Here is a 19,395-nt window from a genome sequence, read left to right as displayed (position 1 = left end):
CGTGCCAGATGCGGATATTTTTACTCCCTTAGCATCATAACTAACATTTGACGAACACCTAATGAGCGTGAATCACTTCAGCGTCCTTGGTCGATTCATTAAAAACTCGTCTTGGCTGCTGAGATAGAAGAGGGTCAGCAGTTAATACTTCTTTGAGAGGAAACTTCATAGGAAACTTGACCATTGGAATAGAAAGACAAAGCTGATCTGAGATCTGTAGTTGGGGGAGGGGGTTATGGGTTAACAATCAGAGCCCTCCAGCAGGCAGCAGCCAGAGGCTGATCTGTATGCACAAAGCTCCACTGGCCCCATGCCAATTACAATCAAAGAGCAGACCTCTGTGGTTAGGCAGAGTCTAGGCATGCAGGAGAGCAAGGGGCAGAGAGAGAAAGAGAGAGAGAGAGAGAGAGAAAAAGAGAAGGGGGGGGGGGGTTCTGTGACTGGAACGTGCGTTTCTGTTTCTTTTCAGGAAGAATGAAAATAGTGCTGAATGTTTACATCAATATAAAGCTATTAAATAGCTCACTGAATGATCACTTCAAATCTTTCAATGAAAACCATATGGAAGACATTCCAAATGTTTTGTTTTGTTTTTTTTTTCCAAAATGATTTTATTGGGAGAACTACAAAAAAAAATGTACAGTACAAAGTTAACAGTCTCACACGCAATTTGTAGTGAACTGACTCCCCAACAACAACAACAACAAAAAAAAAACCCAAACACAAACAACTTTTGTTGTCTTTTTGTCCGTTTATCTTATTACATTCAAAAAGCTTTACTTCTGAAAAAGTAGTCAAAAAGTACATAGTGCGAATCCCCTGTACCTACTATGTACAAACAAACCGTGTTCCAAAAAAAACCCAAAAAACAAAAAAACTTCTCCGTCCAGCACGTTTGGAAGATTCAAACCATAAAAGGCAAGCAAATGAATGAGAAAGTCAAAAGAAGTGTACAGGAAAAAAAAGGGAATTAAAGACACTTCGGTTGTTGCTCCAAGGTTGTGTTTTTTTTTTTTTCTTTCCATTATTTATTTCTTTTTTTTTTTTTTCCCGATAAGTGGTAACAACCTTCCAGAAAGAAGTTCAAATTCGATTCTACATTCAACTCGTGTAAAACAATACATGTATGAAAATACTTTATTTGGTTAATTGTAAGGCATGTTAGATGTGGAAACCCCTTAGGCACTATGTAATAATACTGGGGCCTGGATTGCTACATTCTTAGGCACATGGTTGCTATCACAGTATGGTTGCCTACTCTTTTTTTTTTTCTCTTTAAAAAAAAAAAGGAAAAGTAAAAAATAAAATACTTTTTTGGTTATTTTATTTACTTGGGATCTTTGCCACTGATATCAGATGTATTCTTTAACTGAATGAAAAAAAATCTTAACGCTAGTACAAGTTTGGACGGTCTTTGACAACCACACTGTTTATACATTCTAAAGAGACATCTCTAGAGGGACATATCTAGGGATTCTTAAAAAAAAAATAATAATAAAAAAAAACGCCTTCCACAAGCAACATCCGAACAAACAGCAATCACGCAAACTTTAATGAACGTAAACAAGGAAACAAAATTAATGAAATAAATATCACATACAATCTCTTAAATTAAGATTTTTTTTTTTAACTCATTTACAATAAAATAACGAAGTGAAGTTACAAAAGAGACCAAACAAAAAATATATATATATATTACTGTGAAAAGAACATACACTCCACTTTATGTAGATTAATAATGGCGATCATAATTTAAACATAATAAAAGAATATAGATCTATTGCTTCATCATACTCGATAAATACAGTATGGACACAATTACCAATGTAGCCTATACTTTTCACAACATAATAAATAAGTTAAATAGTTCATAGCCAGTTACGCACCGCTATGTGATCACTCAAAACAGCTAAAAAAATATAGATTCAACCATCAGCAGTGATTTCCCAACAAACCGAACAAGAGTGCTTCAACTAAGCAACAAACTACACTAAACAACCAAACCACTGGGTGGCGCTGTGAAACTGGTTTAACTTTTGGAATGGAAGTTTTAAGCTTTCAGAAACGCATACATACTTTGAAAACTGATACACTTTGTCAAGGCATATTCTTGGTAGGATGGAGGAAAATCTGAAACCGCTCTGTCTCTATCGTTCAAAAAAAAGTCTTGTACACAAAAGCTTGTTGTCTCTGGAAAGTGACTGGTCTTGTTTGACCAAAGTCTGCGAATTAAAACGCAGCACAAACGCAAAGTCACAGGTGGAATGCCTTCTGTTGATACCTATTTTCGTATAGCTATCAGCACATACAGAAAATACATCTAATGCCATGAAAAGGATCTGAACATCCATTCCCCTGGATATCGTGAACAGATGTTGTCACTTTAAACGTTACACGTCGTTGACACCGTCTGATTTGCGATGACTATCGGAATCTCAAATCCTCAAGTCCACTCAAAAAGTAATTAACAAAACAACAAAAAGATTAATCATCTGAAATCGACAGCCTGCTGAAGATTGGCAAACGTCTTCCAGCATCCAAACTTGGCGATTCGGAGCCGCTGAGACTTCCAGAAGAGCTGAGGGACCCGCTTGCATAGCTCTCCCGGTCTGAGATGGAGTCAGGTGGGCTAGGAGGGGAGTCGAACACCGGCGACTCCGAGAGGCGGTGCAGGGACTGCAAGTGGCTGATGCTGTAGGGAGGAGAAGGGGGGCCCATGTTAGCCTGGAGTCCCCCATAGTAAGCACCATTCGTCTGGTTGGCATAGCCATTCTGCGTGTGTACAGCCAGCGGAGCTAGAAAGGCTTTCAGGTCTTGACCAGGGAAAGCGAAGGTGTTGTTGACGCAAGGCATCGTGTTTGGCGACAGCACATCTTCGTAAAAGTTAGACGAGCATGAGGAGTTGGAAGAAGGGGGTGGAGGAGTGCGGGACGTAGGGCTTTCGATGAGGGGAGAATCAAGTCCATGGTGGCTGGAAAAGCCAGAGAAACTGAGGCTGTGATGGAGCTTCGGTCTGTCCCTGAAGGCGCCTGGCTGTTGCACCACCTCCCTCTGACCGTAACCACACAGCTCTCTGGTCGTCTTGGGCTCTCCCTGGATATTTGCGTTAGTTGGGGCTGGTCTTCGTTCGTCTGCGTTGTGAATGAAATGGCACCGAGGGCCATATGGGCAAAAGCCGATGGTATGAAAGGTGCGGCAGGGCTCGGTTTTGTACTTCGGGTGCCGAGAAAGACTCCTCAGCTCGTGGTACCCATGAGCAAACTGACACTTTTCTCCGTATTTGCACGCACCGTTCTCCTCAAATGGCCTGCACAGCTCTGTTTTGTAACGTGTCGAGTTGATCTGAGACCCAGGCTTCTGCAGAACTTGCAGTTGCTGGCTCCGCTCCCCGTTTTCACTATATGCACGGTCACGAAACTTGTTCTCCTTGTTCATGATGGCGGTGTTGGTGCTAGTGTTAGCTGGGCTTTCCTTCATGTTATTGTAGGAACTGACAGGGTACTTGTTGCTGTTGGTCATTGAATCCATATTGCTGGTGGAGTTGCGGCGGAAAAATCCCGGAGTGTAGGAGCAGTTGTTGGTGGTACTAGAAGTTGTTACAGGAGCCCCGACAGCCTTCTTGTCCAACATGCTGTTGATATGAATTGCATTCATATTCAGGCTTTTATCTTGCTGTATTTGAGGGGGGGAAAGGGGAAAACGGGGAAAAGAAACAAGTTAATTCGATTGCCACTGCATCATTTTTTTTTTCATCATAACACGCTCCTACAACCGACATTTCAACTAAAGTTAGCCTGCTGATAAATCTGAAGGCGCGAGCGTCACTATCAGCACGCTGGCACAAGTCTGAAAATACAGTTAAAGTTAAAAGTCTGGTGAAAGATAAAAAATGCACACCCTTCCAGTTGGAGGAGTTCTGTTTTGAATGAAGCGAAGTAAATACCTTGTACAACATGTCGATGTCATAGAAAGCGGACAAGATGGTCGCAGACATTTCTTTTTCTGAAGTTTTCTGGTGCAGTTGCTCTCTCATTGGAGGACCTGGCAGGACCCTGGAGTACACGAAGCAACTTCTTTTAGTTTGCCACGACTGGTTTGTAAGAGGGACGAAGAGACGGAATAAAAATGCAATTCCAAAGATGATCTGACACTAGTAGAGAAAAGGGCTGAGATCCTCGTTTTGTTTTTGTTGTTTGTCTTCTCCCTCCGTCAATCGGCGAACCAGAGTAGTACTGCAAATGCCTGCTTTGCCCCACATATACACCTCGGAACAGTACGTGATAGAGGGAGGAGCTTTTCAAGTTGTTGCAAAGTTGGGTAAAGTTACGCCCCCATCTCCCCACTGAACTTTTTAGTGCTCACTCTCTTGAAAACTCTACAACTCTGAGCCATGCAGCTTTTAGACATAAGAGACGTTTGTACGAAGAGATTGTCCGACTTGATGCTTTCTGTTAGTGTCAGACAAAAGTTTTAATTGTTATACGTTGCTTTGACGCACTGAACATATATGTTGTCTGGCCTCGCAGAACATCGGGCATAACTACGCCATTTACAATTTGCTAATTCCTGTATTACAGTTTCCCACTTGCACATGGTTTACAAAGAAAAAAAAAAAGTATATATTTCACTTTTCCCAATAGTTGTAAATGTAATATACTATGTAATATACTTTGTGTGGTACGTAAAACCAAGTACGAATTGTAAACTCAAAAAATTCCGGTACAAATTTATGATACAGAAGAGTTAAATTTAGTTTCTTTGACATATATTTTGCCACCACGCTCTGAGCGCGTGTACATGTGAATCGCTAGAATGCAGGGCAAATAAAGTGGAACGTGCTTCTCGCGCTCTGGCACAAGGAAACATTCCTTGGGTTACAGTGGTTGCATAATCGCCATCTACTTCACAAAAACTGAACTGGTACGATGTTCAGTAAGCGGGTGACAGACGTAATAATTCCCAGAACATAACCTCAAATTATGCAGTTTTGCAACATTTCAAAAATGTACAACAGCTTGTATTTTATTTCTGAACGTAGCAATGAAGTACAAAGTAATTTGGTGGATCGGTGGACGAGCCGGTACTGATTCAAACATATACATGAACTGTAAGAAGTACAAAATTATTCAATGTATTAATTCATGATTAAAGGAAACCGAAACTGACCGACACTCAACACTATATCTGAAGTCGCTTCTTACTTTATCGCTTCACTTCGGCATGTATCAAACTGCGTTCATCCCAACCTAAAAATGGGATATATTATCAGGGCAGTATGAAAAGGAAGTCGAGATTTAATACCCAAACTGTGGTACAATACTGCCCTCTAATGATCCACTAGGGGAAAAAGTTGGAAAAACTATTTTAGGCGCCACCTGTAGTCCAAATGAAGACGCACTCAACTGTAATTAATTTAGATTTTGAGAAGTTTTACCACGTACTGAATCCACAGTCGGAAATCTGTTGCGGGTAAGAAACTGATGTGATTTTGGTGGGCTACTTATAGCGCTCTTTAAATGTAACTAAGTATATAAACTCGGACTATTCATGGTTATTTATTTTTTAGACATCAGGATAAAAATAATAAAATGACATACTTTTTAAAATCTGTGGCATAAATAGAATGTACATTCATGGTAACCACTGTATCATAACACGACTGCACTTTATTTATTTATTTTGTGGGGAGAGGGCATGGAGGAAGGGTACAAACATTACTAAGTGTTACATCATATTTCCAAAAAAGCGATTATTACTACTACGACCAAGGGGACTACTCAGCTGTCCACACACCCAAACTGGACACTCATTTGTCGTGTATGAAGTCACCTATTACGTAACTCCCAACCTCCTTTTTCTGGAAATCGTTTAAGTGCATCACTGCGCCTTAGCTACCCATTTTAACTTAGAGAGAAAGAGAGAAAGAGAGAAAGACAAAATACTGGGGCCTTAGATATATCCTCCGACGTCTCTTCCCCCGCCAGTATAAGCACACTGAAATATGACAGACTGAGAGATAACGTGTGTTAGCTTTTGCACTGATGTGAAAAAGAAGGTTCTTTTCAGCAACGTCAGCTGAAGATACTGTGCGTATTGTGGAAGGAATCCTAAACATCTGAGGTATAAAACTCAGTATTCTGTGGGTATTGTATGGGCTTACAATGAAGCAAAACTTACCGTTTCACTCAACTTTAGAGCTCCAATATATAATAATAATACTTTTCATCTTGATAAGCACACATGCACACATTGTTTGAGAATACTACTATTTCTCATACTGCAAGCAGACAGACAGAGGCGCACACACACACACACACACACAGGGAAGAAATGGTCTGGTGCTTATTATGCATATGTAAACCCCAAGGCAAACAAATACAGTAAAGCCAGGTTTTTATTGAATAAAAAACATTCTTTAGGCAAGGTCATGACTGTGCATAAACTCTGTTATGTATTTCACTTGTTAACAAAACACTAACTCCACCATTTAAAATGCATTACCAACACATCAAAACAACCTTTAATATTCTGACCAGAAGCAGCTTTGAAGAAGATTCATGGACATTCCATCATAATGAAAGAATCCAGCATAATGAAACAATCATAATATTTATACACAGACACTGGGGGGAAAAGATCTGTTGAACGTTTAGCTATTCCTGATTCAATTCTGGATTTAAAAAAAAAAAAAAAAAAGGTTTCTTCCTGTCTTTCTTCTTTACAAGTAACCCTGAGATGCACCAGAATGTGATGAATCATCTTTTTTGTTGTTGTTGTTGTTGTTTCTATTTGTATGTCTTTGCATAAATACACGCTGCCAGCTGCGCAGTGATTAAAATGACATCAATTTAACAAACGTTATCAAACAAGCGAAGGTCAAATTCAGAGCGATCAGACTCTGTCTTCGCCTTGTGCCAGGAGGAGATGAAAGTCCAGCAGACATCATCAAGAGAGTTCTTGATACTGACGGTATCCGGGCCTCAGCGAGATGGCACGGCTGATTTTAGCTTGTCCAGCACAGTCTGGGTGAGAGCTGCCCTATCACCTATCAGTTTGAGTTTTGCATGCTCGATGGTGGCGGAGAACTGAGGCAGCGGAGGGAGATCGCTTTCTCCCCGTCGGGCAGAGCGCGCGTTGGCGTCTCGCGCGGCTGACAGCCGGTCTATCTCTGCCACGCTGACGGGAGGGTCGCGGGACACGGGCGAGAGGGCGCAGAGGTGCCTGTGGAGCAGCCGCGCCCATTGCAGAGGCTCCGCCCACAGATTCAAATCCCCCTTCTCAAAGAGGAACTCTTCGTCCTGGGTCGCGAGAGGAGAACAAGGAGTTACAAGGTGGATTGCGTGAGAGTCTGTTACTGTGCGCTGTGAGAGGGCTTTGGAAACAGTGTCTGGGTCGTGTCTCGCGGCAGGGGTCAAAGGTCACGGACGAGCCTTACCAGATCAACGGTCTGTTCCGAGCACGTCTCCGCCCGCTCCTCTCCCAGCAACCACTCTGTCAGAGTCACGGTGCCAGCGGCTACCTGGCCCCACACCTGGAACAGCTGGCAAAGAATTCCCACCCCCAGATCCAGGGCGACGGGGGGGGACACAGCACCCTTCGCAACATCTGGTGACATAAAATGAAATAAAACTTGTAAATGTGTTTTTTTTTTTAATTGAATTTTTCAAACCGTTTGCTGTAACTGTGCCATTATTCAGAAGAGGTAGAAAATGAAACACTTCGCATGCACTTATTTTATGGGTGAATATAAAAGCCTTTCAAAAAAAAAAAAAAAAAAAAAAAAGCATATGCCCTCTATATACACTACGACTCACATGGGCACTTCAAATTTTAACTAGCAGACAGTTTTAACGCAATTTCACTTGAGGGGAGTTGCAGGACACAGGTATTTCTCTTATTTATTTACTTTACAGTTAACTCAGACTTGTTGCCAGACTACCACTCTAAACTATACCGGAACAGGTTGGAAGGGAGTGCATGTCCACAGTGTAATCTGCAAGCACTCTGTGATCTGACACGGTGCTGAAGGTAAAGAGGAGGCCACTGATGGATGCCTCATACTTGCTTTATATTTCAGACAAAGTGTGTGTTCCACTCTCTATCTGGCATGGAACCCATTCAGGAAAACAAAACTGTAACTCATAAAACCGCATACTCACTCACACACACACACACACACACACACACATATACACACACACAGAGCACACACACGAATATATATTCAAATAGAGCTTGGAGGTAGGCCTGTTTAGAGGTTCCAGGAAATGAAGTCTGAGAACAGAAAGACAAGAAACAGGAGAGAGAGAGAGAGAGAGAGCAAGAGAGAGAGAGTGAGAGAGAGAGAGAAGTGAGATCAGATACAGTATGCCTGTCTGTGTGTCTCTGTGTGTAAGATGATTACATTCAAACTCATCTGCAATCCCAGTCAAACGAACTGTCGGGCCCTGCCTTGAACAACCCCAGTTGTCCATGCTTCAAAGCCTTCACGGGGACAATGTAAGAGCGAGCTGGTGTGTGTGTGTGTGTGTGTGTGTGTGTTTTTCTTGCTCACTTCCCCCTCAACATTACGCCCATACCACGACAAGTCCACGACCAAATTACAACACTGACTTCAAAAGTCTCCAAGATCTGCAGGTCAAAATTACACTCACCAGAGGAGAGCCAAGTGACACCTTAACAGACACGACAGCCGCCCCCCCCTCCCTGCCCCCACCCCTACCCCCCCCCCTGCCCCCGCCCCCACCCTTAGGTGCAGTCTAATGCTGGGAAAGCACTACCAAACAGTGTGCCCGTATCGTTTTTCCTCCGATAGCCTGAGTACAAGGCCAGTGGCCTGACATGAAGGGAAAGCTGAAAGCTGTTGATTGTACAGTATTAGTGGTGGTTTAGGGTGCTAAACGGGAGTGACACGGGCCTTTCTTTCGGTAATGTGTTGAGACGTCCCACCACTGGGTTTTTTTTTTTTTTTTTGCTAGGCTCTGATGTCAGAGTGGTTATTCATCCCGCGAGGGAGGGGGGGGGGGTTAAAGCGTTGTTCTTCTGAGCTGGAGCTGGTCCAAAGCCTGAGAACACACCAGCACCCCAACATTAAGCCATAATGGGAAACTCAAGCTGCTTTCCATTTCGGCCTTCTTTTACTGTGGTTTCACACTCGGCTAACAAGATTTCCCAATCTCTCCTTGGCTTACACAATCCACCACTTTTTTGTGTGTCTGGCTTTCTGTTCTTATCAGTGTGTGTATAGGTGTAGGTGTGAGTGTGTGTGTGTGCTTGTGTCTGTGTGTCTGAGTAATGAGGGGGGTTGCGTGTCTAAAAGCATGTACGTGTTTGCTGCTGTGCCGTAGTGTGTGTGTGTGTGTGTGTGTGTGTGTGTGTGTGTGTGTGTGTGTGTGTGAGTATGTTCCTCTACAAAAGCGTATCGATTCTGCTAGCTTAAACAAAAGATAATACAGAACGTTAAGAGAATCAGAATCAAAATTAGAAACCCAGTTCGAGAAAGACGAGTTGAGGTCCAACCAGATCCGGCAAGACGTTTGAAAGATAAGCTAAAAAGAGTCCTCAGATACTCGCCTCTTGTCACCAGGGTGAAGGGCAGAGATCACAGACATGTTGCAACGATCGCTCTATACTATTAGACGTGGGTTGTTTTTTTTTTTTTGGGTGTTCCATTAGAAGTTGTGATGGTTGCCGTGTAACTCCCTGACGACGGTAAAGCGCACAGCGTTTTGCTGCAGGTCTTCAAGAGATGCACGCTGATCTTGCGAAAGCAGAAGAAAAAAAAAAACAAACCCAACGACATTAAAACCAAACTTTTCATAAGCCTGGCGCGAGATACAGAGGTGGAAAGCGAGGAGGTTAGATTTGGGGAGTGGTTGACGGGGGTAGCCAACCCTGGTGTTTGCTGAGTTTGCTCCTCGTGTGATGAAGCGGAGGTTCCAACAGAAAAAGGAGGGCCTTGCTCCTTTTCCCGTAATCGATCTGCAGACGCCGCGGAGCTGGAACTAATTAAAAATACATTTTAAATAACAGGCGCGAGGGGAGCTTTTGCTGTGCGGCAAATCCGGGATTTGAGCCGCTGCAGCTGGGCCAGTGTCGGGTATCTGTGTGTGTGTGTGTGTGTGTGTGTGTGTGTGTGTGTGTGTGGGAGGCAGAGGGACGATGGGGTGCGGAGGTTTCGGTGATTGTGAAGCCACTGAAATCAGAGATCCAAATCCCTGTGTCATTGTGTGCTATATTAGTGTGTGTGTGAGTGTCTGTGTAGGTGAGCAGTGGAGTGGGGCAGGAAGAAGTATGTGCTCTTACTGTCAAACACACACACACACACACACACACACACACACACATTTCCTTTCTGTAGCAACCAACATCAGAGAAATGTAAAAACCTCTCTTAGTTTCTTTCTCTGTCTGTCTCTGCCCTTCTGCCAAATCAGCTGACAGCAAGGTGCATATAGTAAGTTCTTCAGCAGTTACACACAAATGCAGTAGTGTACTAACTCAGTTTACAAACACTACATTCTGGACAAGGCCATTTTTTCTGTCGGTTCCTTTTTTGCCTCTGTATGCAGGTTATTGACACAGATGTCCAATGCACTGTGTCTAACTGAGAAAGTTATGTAAATGAGTGACGTATAAGTAACAGATTATTAATGATTCTGATACTTAAAGTTTGAAAAACTGCAAAACCATTCATGATCATGTGGCAATTTGCTAGTGTGTCTGTGTGTGAGTGTGTGTGTGTGTGTGTGTGTGTGTGCATCGAAGCATGGCACGACTACATGCAAGAGAAAACACGTACAAAAAAACCCAGACTTACTCTCACAGTCTCTCTCCCTCTTTCTCACACACACACACACACAAACCCAGCATAGGTGCAGGGCCACAGTGGGCAGGAAGTCTGGAGGTGAGAGAGAGCAGTATCAAGGTGAGAAAAAAACACATACACACTTTACAGCTCTGACTTCCTCTTGGAACCCACGAGAAACAGAGCATGAGAAATGGCCCACACACACACACTTCATCTCTGCACAGTATCACAACATTAAAATAAACTGCCTCTAATGCAGAGAAAAATGGCTACACTGGGCAAATCTGCACAAAAGCAATTTCATAGCATACACGGTTTTATACACGAGACGGTAGTCCGAGACGCAAGCCGAATGACACGTTTATGTAAAAACCCAAGGCCTTTGTTACACCTCTAACTCTAGTTTTCATGCACACCTATCCGCTGAAGGGGCTCCACCGTCACCCATGTGGCTAACGAATAGTTCAAAGGCATAAACCATTCACCACTAAGTCAAAAGAGCAGACAAACTATCTGAAGACAAATGGAATTGTGGGACAAACCATACAGCTTTGTGTGTGTGTGTGTGTGTGTGTGTGCATGTGTGTGTGTGGGGTGGTTTGTTTGTGGATTTTTTTTTTCCCCCCACATTGTAAAGAGGTGACGCACCTTGAAATGCGCACGAGACTGAAGGGTTACCTCATCTTCAGTACCATGATTATTCAGAGCTAAATACAAGTTAAAAAAACAAACAAGCTACAGGTTTTGTGAAATATTCTCTAGTTCTGTTTTAAGAACTGAATGGCGGTTTGCTAAATGAGGAGCGTGTTGGTTTAATGAGTGAATGATTTTTTGTTTTTTTTTGCTAAGTTCAGGGTTCACTCTGGCCATTCATTATATGAATGAATAGGACCTGTGTGCAGGCGCCGCTGAGAGAACCTTAACGCCAGACGTGGACTGACACACTTGTTTTGGCCGCGCATTTAACCTTGAGATCATTCAAGAAACTCCACTGGGGCCGGCCAAAAACAGCTCACGTGTGCTTCTAGTACAAACAAAACGCTTTGATGTCAAAAGTGAGAGGAGAAATGTGTTTCTGGAGCAGAGGAGTTGAACAGAGTGTTTATATAAAGTGTTCCCATGAAGGTACGGACACGTGCGCGCGTACCATCTGCCCCAAAATGCTCAGCGTGAACTAAAAATAATCGATGCTACATTGCTGCGAATGAATTCAGGGGATTTTTGTCTCTATAGTTCTAGAAACTTCACACTGGAAACACTTGAGTACACATAGTACATGATCTATGAGTGACATGGAAATTTTAAATGGCATTCGCACAGTAAGCCAGTACATCTGGTTCGTATATTACGCATATTCACTCAAATTATGTAATGTTCACGTATTGCGTGTATTATCCTTAATATAGACACGGAGCATCACGTTCGAAACAATATTTAACCATGTGTTTATGTCCCTAAATCATGGGTTTATGTTTATTGACCATGTAATCGTGTTTGATTCTTTTCGCGTCTGGATCTGTAACTGAAAGGAGGGGAGTTCGAAGTCCCAACTGAAATGGAAGACGTGAAGATAATTCTGTTTTAAATGCTTGAACACACCCCAGGCCCCAACAAGAGTCCAGCCTCTTCTCTAAATGACATTATCAAATGTTCCCCTCGGCCTGCTGCTGAAAGCCCTGACGAGTACATGACGAGATCCCTAATTTCCAACCTAATTTGTATCGAAACGTTTAAACGGAGCAAAGTGTTTCATTCGATTTTGTCTTCCTGCAAAGGACAAAAGCTTCAGTGTGCGCCGGCTACAAAGCTAGAAATTCAATTACGCCGAGAGAGGGCAGACCCAGGTCAAATTTCTACGCAGAGAGTCACACAAAGGTATCAGCAGAAATAGCTTCGGTGAAAAAAAAAAAAAAAAAACCCACCAGATTTCTACATCTAATTACTTTCTTCAAGTATTTGAACAGGGAGCATGTTAGAGTCTTAACATATAAAATATCGTATCTTCTAAATAAAACTGTCTATCAAGCCATTTTCTTTCTCAAAAGGCCTCGTTTCGTTATCAGATACGAATGTTATATCAACCCCCGGTCGCTTTTTGAACTCAAATCTTTTGATATGTAAATTTGAGGTCTCTCATTCTCTGCTGATTCTTCAAATCAGGCATCCTGTTGTTGTTGTTGTTATCATCCTTATCTGCGAGAAATCGGCCAGCGGACGAGTCAGGAGTTGGCAAGTTTTTGATGTGACAGATTTAGGAGTCCTCCGCGCTACTCATCAGTCACGTCACTCATTCTTCTGCTCCATTTCAAAGGCAGCCCTCTGTCGTTCAACCAGCCCTGCTTTCACACCTCTGCTCCTTCACTCTGCCACGCGAGGTTGTAAACACCCCCCCCCCCCTCCTCGTTCCTCCCCCGCCACCCCTTGGCTCCCCTCCCTCGTCCCCAAACTCACACACTCACTCACTCCTATTCTGTGTGGAGGCCCTTTGACGGTGGTAGATGTAGTATTAGCTTACAGGCCAAGCCTGGATCAAACGGCCTTGTCCCGTTTTCATTTTTATGACGCGGTCCTTGTTTTCGGTCCCGTGTCCTTTACGAGTCCAGATCTCAGAGGGTTCGATATGCAAAGGCGGCTAAAGTTGATACCGCCCGTAGCTATGGCAGTTATCAAAATCGCTCTTATCAGATCACGTACGTTTACAATTGCGGTCAAGCAACAGAGCTTAAAAAAAAACAAACAAACAACAAAAAAAAAAAAACGGTTACGTGTGCAAGGACAAGAGCAAATGCTTCAGACAGTCCCGTCTGGTACGGGCCGATCGATACCAGTTCATTTTGTCATTCACTAAAACACCAGCTGATAGTTATCAGGGGTCTCTGCTCTTCATTGGTGGTGGGATGTGGAAGAGTTAGGAAAAGCTGAGGAGAAGTGTGAGTTAAGGCTATAATGCTGTTTATATATATAAACAGCATTATAGCCAACATATATATGTTTATATATATATGTTTATATATATGTTGGGTAAAGTTTGTGGAGTGGTTTACCTGTGGTCAGTAGGTGTGTTGGGACTTGACCGATGAAGTCAGCCGCTCGGTCTCTCACATCCTGGTCCTCATCCTGTAGTAATGTAAACAGACTCCGCCACAGGGCTAGTGTGTCGGACACACCTGGGACAGATAACGGCAATGTACCGTGAATTTATTACACATATGTTTCATGTTCTTCACCGCATTAATCTTTCATATGATACATTACACACGGACTCATCCACACACACACACACACACACACACACACACACACACACACTCAGGCTCACCTAGAGGCAGCGCAGGATTGGTTAATAGTGTGGGCATTGCATTGACCAGGACCTCAGCAGCCACGAGTTTGAATTCTCCGGGCTGCTCTTCGCCGCAGCACTGCATCACTAGCGCCCCCCAGCGACTCATATGAGACACTGCAGCCACGCCCAACTCCTGCAACAAAACAGCCGCCTCTTTTTTTATTAAAACGACGACTGATTAACAAGTTGATAATGACAACACCAAAGCAACTTTCTGATCAACAGCAGTTCCGCGCACAACAATTTTGAGCATCTCTGTGGACACATAACAGACCATACGAATATCATACGACTATCATAAGACCACATAACAGACCATATGACTATCAAAACATCTTATGATGAACTATGCAAACCAATCAGAATATAACGTTGAGCTGCCAGCTGCCTGCTAATACTGATCATTCCCCTACATCACAGCCGTCATCCCGTATCACATGGTTTTACATTATTACTGTACACAAACATCTCAATGACCCACGAACAACGTTAACCGCTCTTCAAAAAGACTCGTGGAATGATCTGTCGGAATCTGCTCGGAGTCTAAATGCAAATGCACGCGTGCTTACTCACAAACACAAACGCATGGACACACGCACACACACACGCGCGCTCACATACACACGTGCGCGCACACACACGTGCACGCACACGCAAACACACAAACACATAAACGCACAGAGGGACAATTGAGAGTGGAGAATTGACCTTATTTGTTGAGGTATGCGCTGTGACGTTAAGCTCGTATAAAGTTAAGCACACATAATCTGCTACAGCCCCTGATGTGAAGAGGTTGAGTGTCTACTTTAACTTCCCCTCACTCTGGTATCAGTGTCTAAGGGCTGTTCACACAATGGCTCTCTCTCTCCTTCTCTCACTCCTTTATTTCTTCTCCTCCTCCTTACCTGGGGCGTCATCTCTGCCAGGTGCACCACCAGTCGAGAGGCCAGAGAGAGGGCAGCGCAATGCAGCTCCACACTGAAACACACACAGGCACACAAACACACACACACAAACACAATAGACACACGCAATACAGACACACACATACGCACACACCCGCGCGCGCACACACAAGTACATACACACACACACAAGCACATACACACAGACAAACATTCAAACGTTATAAAGAGTACAGAATTATGATATACATACACATGTCGTTAACAATAAAATGTTTACAAGGCTCAAACATTTCATAAACGAACAATCCAACGGACGCAAATGGCACGCTGGCATGCCTTTACACGATTACACACATACGCACAGACTCGCACACAAAACCTAAACAGTGAGCATACCATGCCAAATATACCGCATTGTCAGGTCCAAACATTAACAGTCATTGTGTGTCATTATTAGTTGTCCGAGAGAACAGGTGCGCGTCAACATTTGGTCCGTGTCACAACGCCAGTATCAAAATACATCCCAGGCAAATGTCTCGTTACGCAGCAGTAATAACAGAAAGATGAGACAAAGAACAAATGGGGGCGCACACACACACACAAACACACACACACACACACACAACTTCAAAAATAGAGTAACACAACACACGTTCCCATTGCACTGCTGCTCCTTAAACACATAGCAACTGCGCTTGAACAAAACACTCCTGCTCTATCACACAGGACCAATGACGGCGCGTGACATAACCTTCTTATATAATACTATGGTGCTGTGAATGATTAGATTGATTGAGCGCATGTGAAGAATGGAGACATGAATAAAGGGGGGGGGGGGGGGGGTGGAATCTAATACTCAAGGGCGTGGGGTTTTTTTTTTGTTGTTTTTTCTTTTTTTAACAAGCTGACTGAAACGTGAGGTTATCTTTGATTCACAAACACAGGACACCATAGGTATCCACCGAAAACATAAAGGTGAAATTACAGTACTCTCACACACACACACACACACACACACACTCCCCTACCTGTCACCGGGTGCTTGGGTTCATGTGTGCACCCATACATCCACACCCACACATAAAAAGATAGTCAAACAAATATGGCTAGACATAATCTACACACAAAATACATCTTGTGTGTGATCGCACAGAAACACACGCACACGCACACACAAAAGTACATCCCCCTCCTCTCTCCACACACACACACACACACACCCCTTAATATGAAGAACACAGGTAGTTGCCGGGGCCTTTGTGTATGTAAGTCAATTTTCTTCATCATGCGTGCTGGTAGTGAATGGTTGATTGGCGGGTATGGGGAGACTGTTGACCACAGGTATGTGTGGTCCCTTTCATGGTTAGAACCCACATCTAAAACCCTTTCTCTCTCTCTCTCTTTCTCTCCTCCACAACAATCTCTGCTATTGTGTGTGTGTGTGTGTGTGTGTGCCTGTGTGTGCATGTGTGTGTGTGTGTGTGTGTGTGTGTTTCACACAGACCACTTTCCGCTTGCATTCGGGACTCAAACCTGCTGGCCTTCAACCGCTGTTATTCAACAACACAGCAAGAGAACTCAGCATTTCATTTACGAGACACATGCGAATAATATAACGACTGCATTTGGAATTCTCTGTTGGCCTTTTGCTATCCTTTTAAAATGTTGGGAAATTCTGTATTAAAAACATTAGTCCAAAAAGGTGAAATAAAAGAGTCTTTTGTCAGTGAACTAAAAATTGGGTTACGCCGTGGATTTCTACACATCTGGCGAGTGTAGAAAGTTATGGGCTGTATTTCCTTAAAGATTACATTGAAAGCTGATCTGAGATCAGGTTATGGTCGTAACTGTACATTGAGAAAAACTGGAACTGAACCTGTATGGTAGTTGGACCTGTCATTAGACTGGCACCAAAGAGGATTTCTCCAAAGGGTTAAACAGTGTTCAAAATGAGATATGCAGAGACGGGAAAAGCACTATGTTTTGTGTGATTATGGGGTTTGAGAACCAGTATTTCCATGCCACAGTGTAATCTCACCACACTGGTGGTCATATGGACATCTCCACAGCCGCTCACCTGTGTGTGGAGGTCTCGGCCAGCGTGATGACTCTATCCAGCGCCTCCTCGTTGCTCAGAGACACCTCCCTGTCCTGCCAGGGCAAGATGGAAACTAGAGGCAGGACAGAGAGAACCTGGAGGACCTGAGAGAGAGAGAGAGAGAGAGAAAGAGAAAGAAACAGAGAGAAAAGAAAGAAGGAAGGTGGGAGAGAGAGAGAAAAAAAAGAGAAAGGCAGAGAGAACTCGTGAGTGAGTCACTTTGCTCGCCCGGACCGTTCGTGTGTTTCACTTTCTTTCTTTCATTCTTTCCGCCCACTTCCTGTTAAAATCTGGACGTAAAAAAAAGCACGAAACGCACATCTGCTTTGGTTCTGGCTGCCCTGTTTACCTTCCACGTTAAAAAGATGTCTAGGAAGAAGAAGGGAGTGAGGGGTTGTTTTTTTTCTTTTTCTCCAATTCCCGCTGTCTTTTACCACCTCCGTCCAGGTAGTTTGCGCGGGCGTGTTTACATTCTTGGGGAATACTTGGCGCGTTATTGTTTCGTTGAGAGCACGGAGTGTGTTATTAGAGTTTTCCAGAAAGTTCTTTATGACCTAGCAGAGAAGACCTTGGGGCCACTTTTAAAAGCTTTCTGTGGCCTCCGCGAATGATTATGTTTCAAACAATTATTACAACATTGTCTCACAGCTGTCTCTCTGATACACACTCTCACACTCACTCTACCTTTCTTTCCTTCCTTTGCCATAATATTTCTCTTTTTCTCTCTCTCTCTCTCCCTCTATTTTCTGATTCTCTTGCTCTGTATTTCAATATATTGGGCCAAAACTGAATTTTAGTGTGAATGCGTATAGCGATAGACTTACTTGAAAGGCAAACACACACATACACCCACACACAAACACACACACACCCAAAACATCCGTCATATCAAAGCATAGTGTAGTTTATTACACACTGTGAGCGCATCTGGTCTAAGAATTCCTTGATCATTTCCAGAAAAGGGTCTGGTTAAGAACCAGGACCGAAGAATTTTGGTAGCATGTACTCTCTACTGTTTAGAAGTTTAGTTTTTGTGAATAAAGTTGGCCCAAAAATAAAAGCTTAATCTAACTTTTCCTTTTCTATGTTGGTATTTTACTCTCTCCTTCAGTACTGACAGCACTGAGGAGAACACTCACCATGGAAACCAGGCCGTGTTATGTCCCTGGAGCTGTAAGAAGCTGCTTAACAGGCAGCCGTTTAAACATTGATGTCTGGGTAATAAAAAGGCTTACACACACACACACACGCAGTTACACACACACACACACGCACACACACGCGCGCGCGCGCGCACGCGCACGCACGCACACACACACGCACGCACGCACACACAGGCACACACACGCACACAAACATGCACGTACACCCACACGCGCGCGCACACACGCACACACACACACACGCACACACACACGGAGAGCTCGGCCAATTCCCGGCAGTCCGGACAGTGCTTAATGATTGGAATGACAGAACAAGAGAGTAATTGATGGTTGGTTGAGTGTTTATGAGGGACTGAAATATGATTCCTTTTTGCTAAACAGGAAATTGCCCGCCTTTTTCGCTTACAAGGGCCAAAACCTGTGCGTGTGTGTGTGTGTGTGTGTGTGTGTGTGTGTGTACATATGTGCGTATGTGTGCAGCCTCATGTACTCCCTGAGTGGAAATTAAACGAAACATCTGGAAACTTCGATACGGAGATGCTGCTTGGGAGTAGGTCTTGTTCTTGGGTTTGTTATTGGAGTGCTATTATTTATTTATTTAATCATAGCGCACCGACGTTTCCATGCAGGTTATCATTTGAACAGCTGGATTCGTTGAAGACAGCGAGGCCGAGACCTTTGATCACAGGCGCGGCGGCGAATTTCATCGTAGACTTGGAGAATGGTCTCGGGTCTGTAACGCTAAACCCACAGAGTCTACTAAGCTAGCACACTACCCAAGAGAGCATTCACTGCACAATCAGATGTTGTTACTTCTGGATTGGTGGAGCTCAAGTTTTCTCAAAGTCACCCTTACACTACAGCACAACTCAAATATTCGTCATACATGCATACGGTAGTTAGCCCCAGCAATAAAAGAAAACGTTTCCCCCTTGTTTTAAGTAAACGGTTTACGGTGAAAGTGCTGGTGTTCTCATTGTCCAACGCTGGGATAGAATGGGGGAGTTGTCTTTCTAGAATGTTCCAGAAAGCAGCCAACGTTACTGCTTGATATTTCCCAAAAAATAATCGCCA

At 43.5% G+C, this 19,395-nt stretch overlaps 2 protein-coding genes across 2 annotated transcripts in view; both read right to left on the bottom strand.

Moving 5' to 3' along the window:
• Window positions 1-1,123: 1,123 nt before the first annotated feature.
• LOC115809025 (mRNA decay activator protein ZFP36L2) lies at window positions 1,124-4,213 on the bottom strand. Its single transcript, XM_030770476.1, has 2 exons — window positions 3,944-4,213; window positions 1,124-3,672 (listed from the first exon to the last, which is right to left on the bottom strand). The coding sequence occupies exons 1-2, from the start codon at window positions 4,031-4,033 to the stop codon at window positions 2,485-2,487; spliced, it is 1,278 nt and encodes a 425-aa protein (XP_030626336.1). The 5' UTR covers window positions 4,034-4,213; the 3' UTR covers window positions 1,124-2,484.
• A 2,676-nt stretch (window positions 4,214-6,889) lies between these two features.
• The window catches only part of thada (THADA armadillo repeat containing), a 57,376-nt gene continuing 44,870 nt past the window's right edge, over window positions 6,890-19,395 (bottom strand). Inside the window, exons 32-37 of the mRNA XM_030771070.1 lie at window positions 17,138-17,262; window positions 15,058-15,130; window positions 14,129-14,285; window positions 13,854-13,976; window positions 7,436-7,605; window positions 6,890-7,298 (exon numbers count right to left, since the gene is read on the bottom strand). Coding sequence (XP_030626930.1) covers window positions 6,981-7,298; window positions 7,436-7,605; window positions 13,854-13,976; window positions 14,129-14,285; window positions 15,058-15,130; window positions 17,138-17,262 — 966 coding nt within the window. The 3' untranslated portion in view covers window positions 6,890-6,980. The remainder of the gene's footprint in view (window positions 7,299-7,435; window positions 7,606-13,853; window positions 13,977-14,128; window positions 14,286-15,057; window positions 15,131-17,137; window positions 17,263-19,395) is intronic.

The sequence above is a fragment of the Chanos chanos genome, chromosome 4, assembly GCF_902362185.1.
Source record: "Chanos chanos chromosome 4, fChaCha1.1, whole genome shotgun sequence".
Classification (NCBI taxonomy): domain Eukaryota; kingdom Metazoa; phylum Chordata; class Actinopteri; order Gonorynchiformes; family Chanidae; genus Chanos; species Chanos chanos.
This window is presented reverse-complemented; position numbering and strand designations above follow the sequence as displayed.

Coding starts and splice junctions, on each gene's coding strand:
- LOC115809025 (XM_030770476.1), bottom strand. CDS start 4,033: ATGAGAGAGCAACTGCACCAGAAAACTTCAGAAAAAGAAATGTCTGCG. Junction 3,673..3,943: donor ACATCGACATGTTGTACAAG/GTATTTACTTCG, acceptor CCTCAAATACAG/CAAGATAAAAGCCTGAATAT.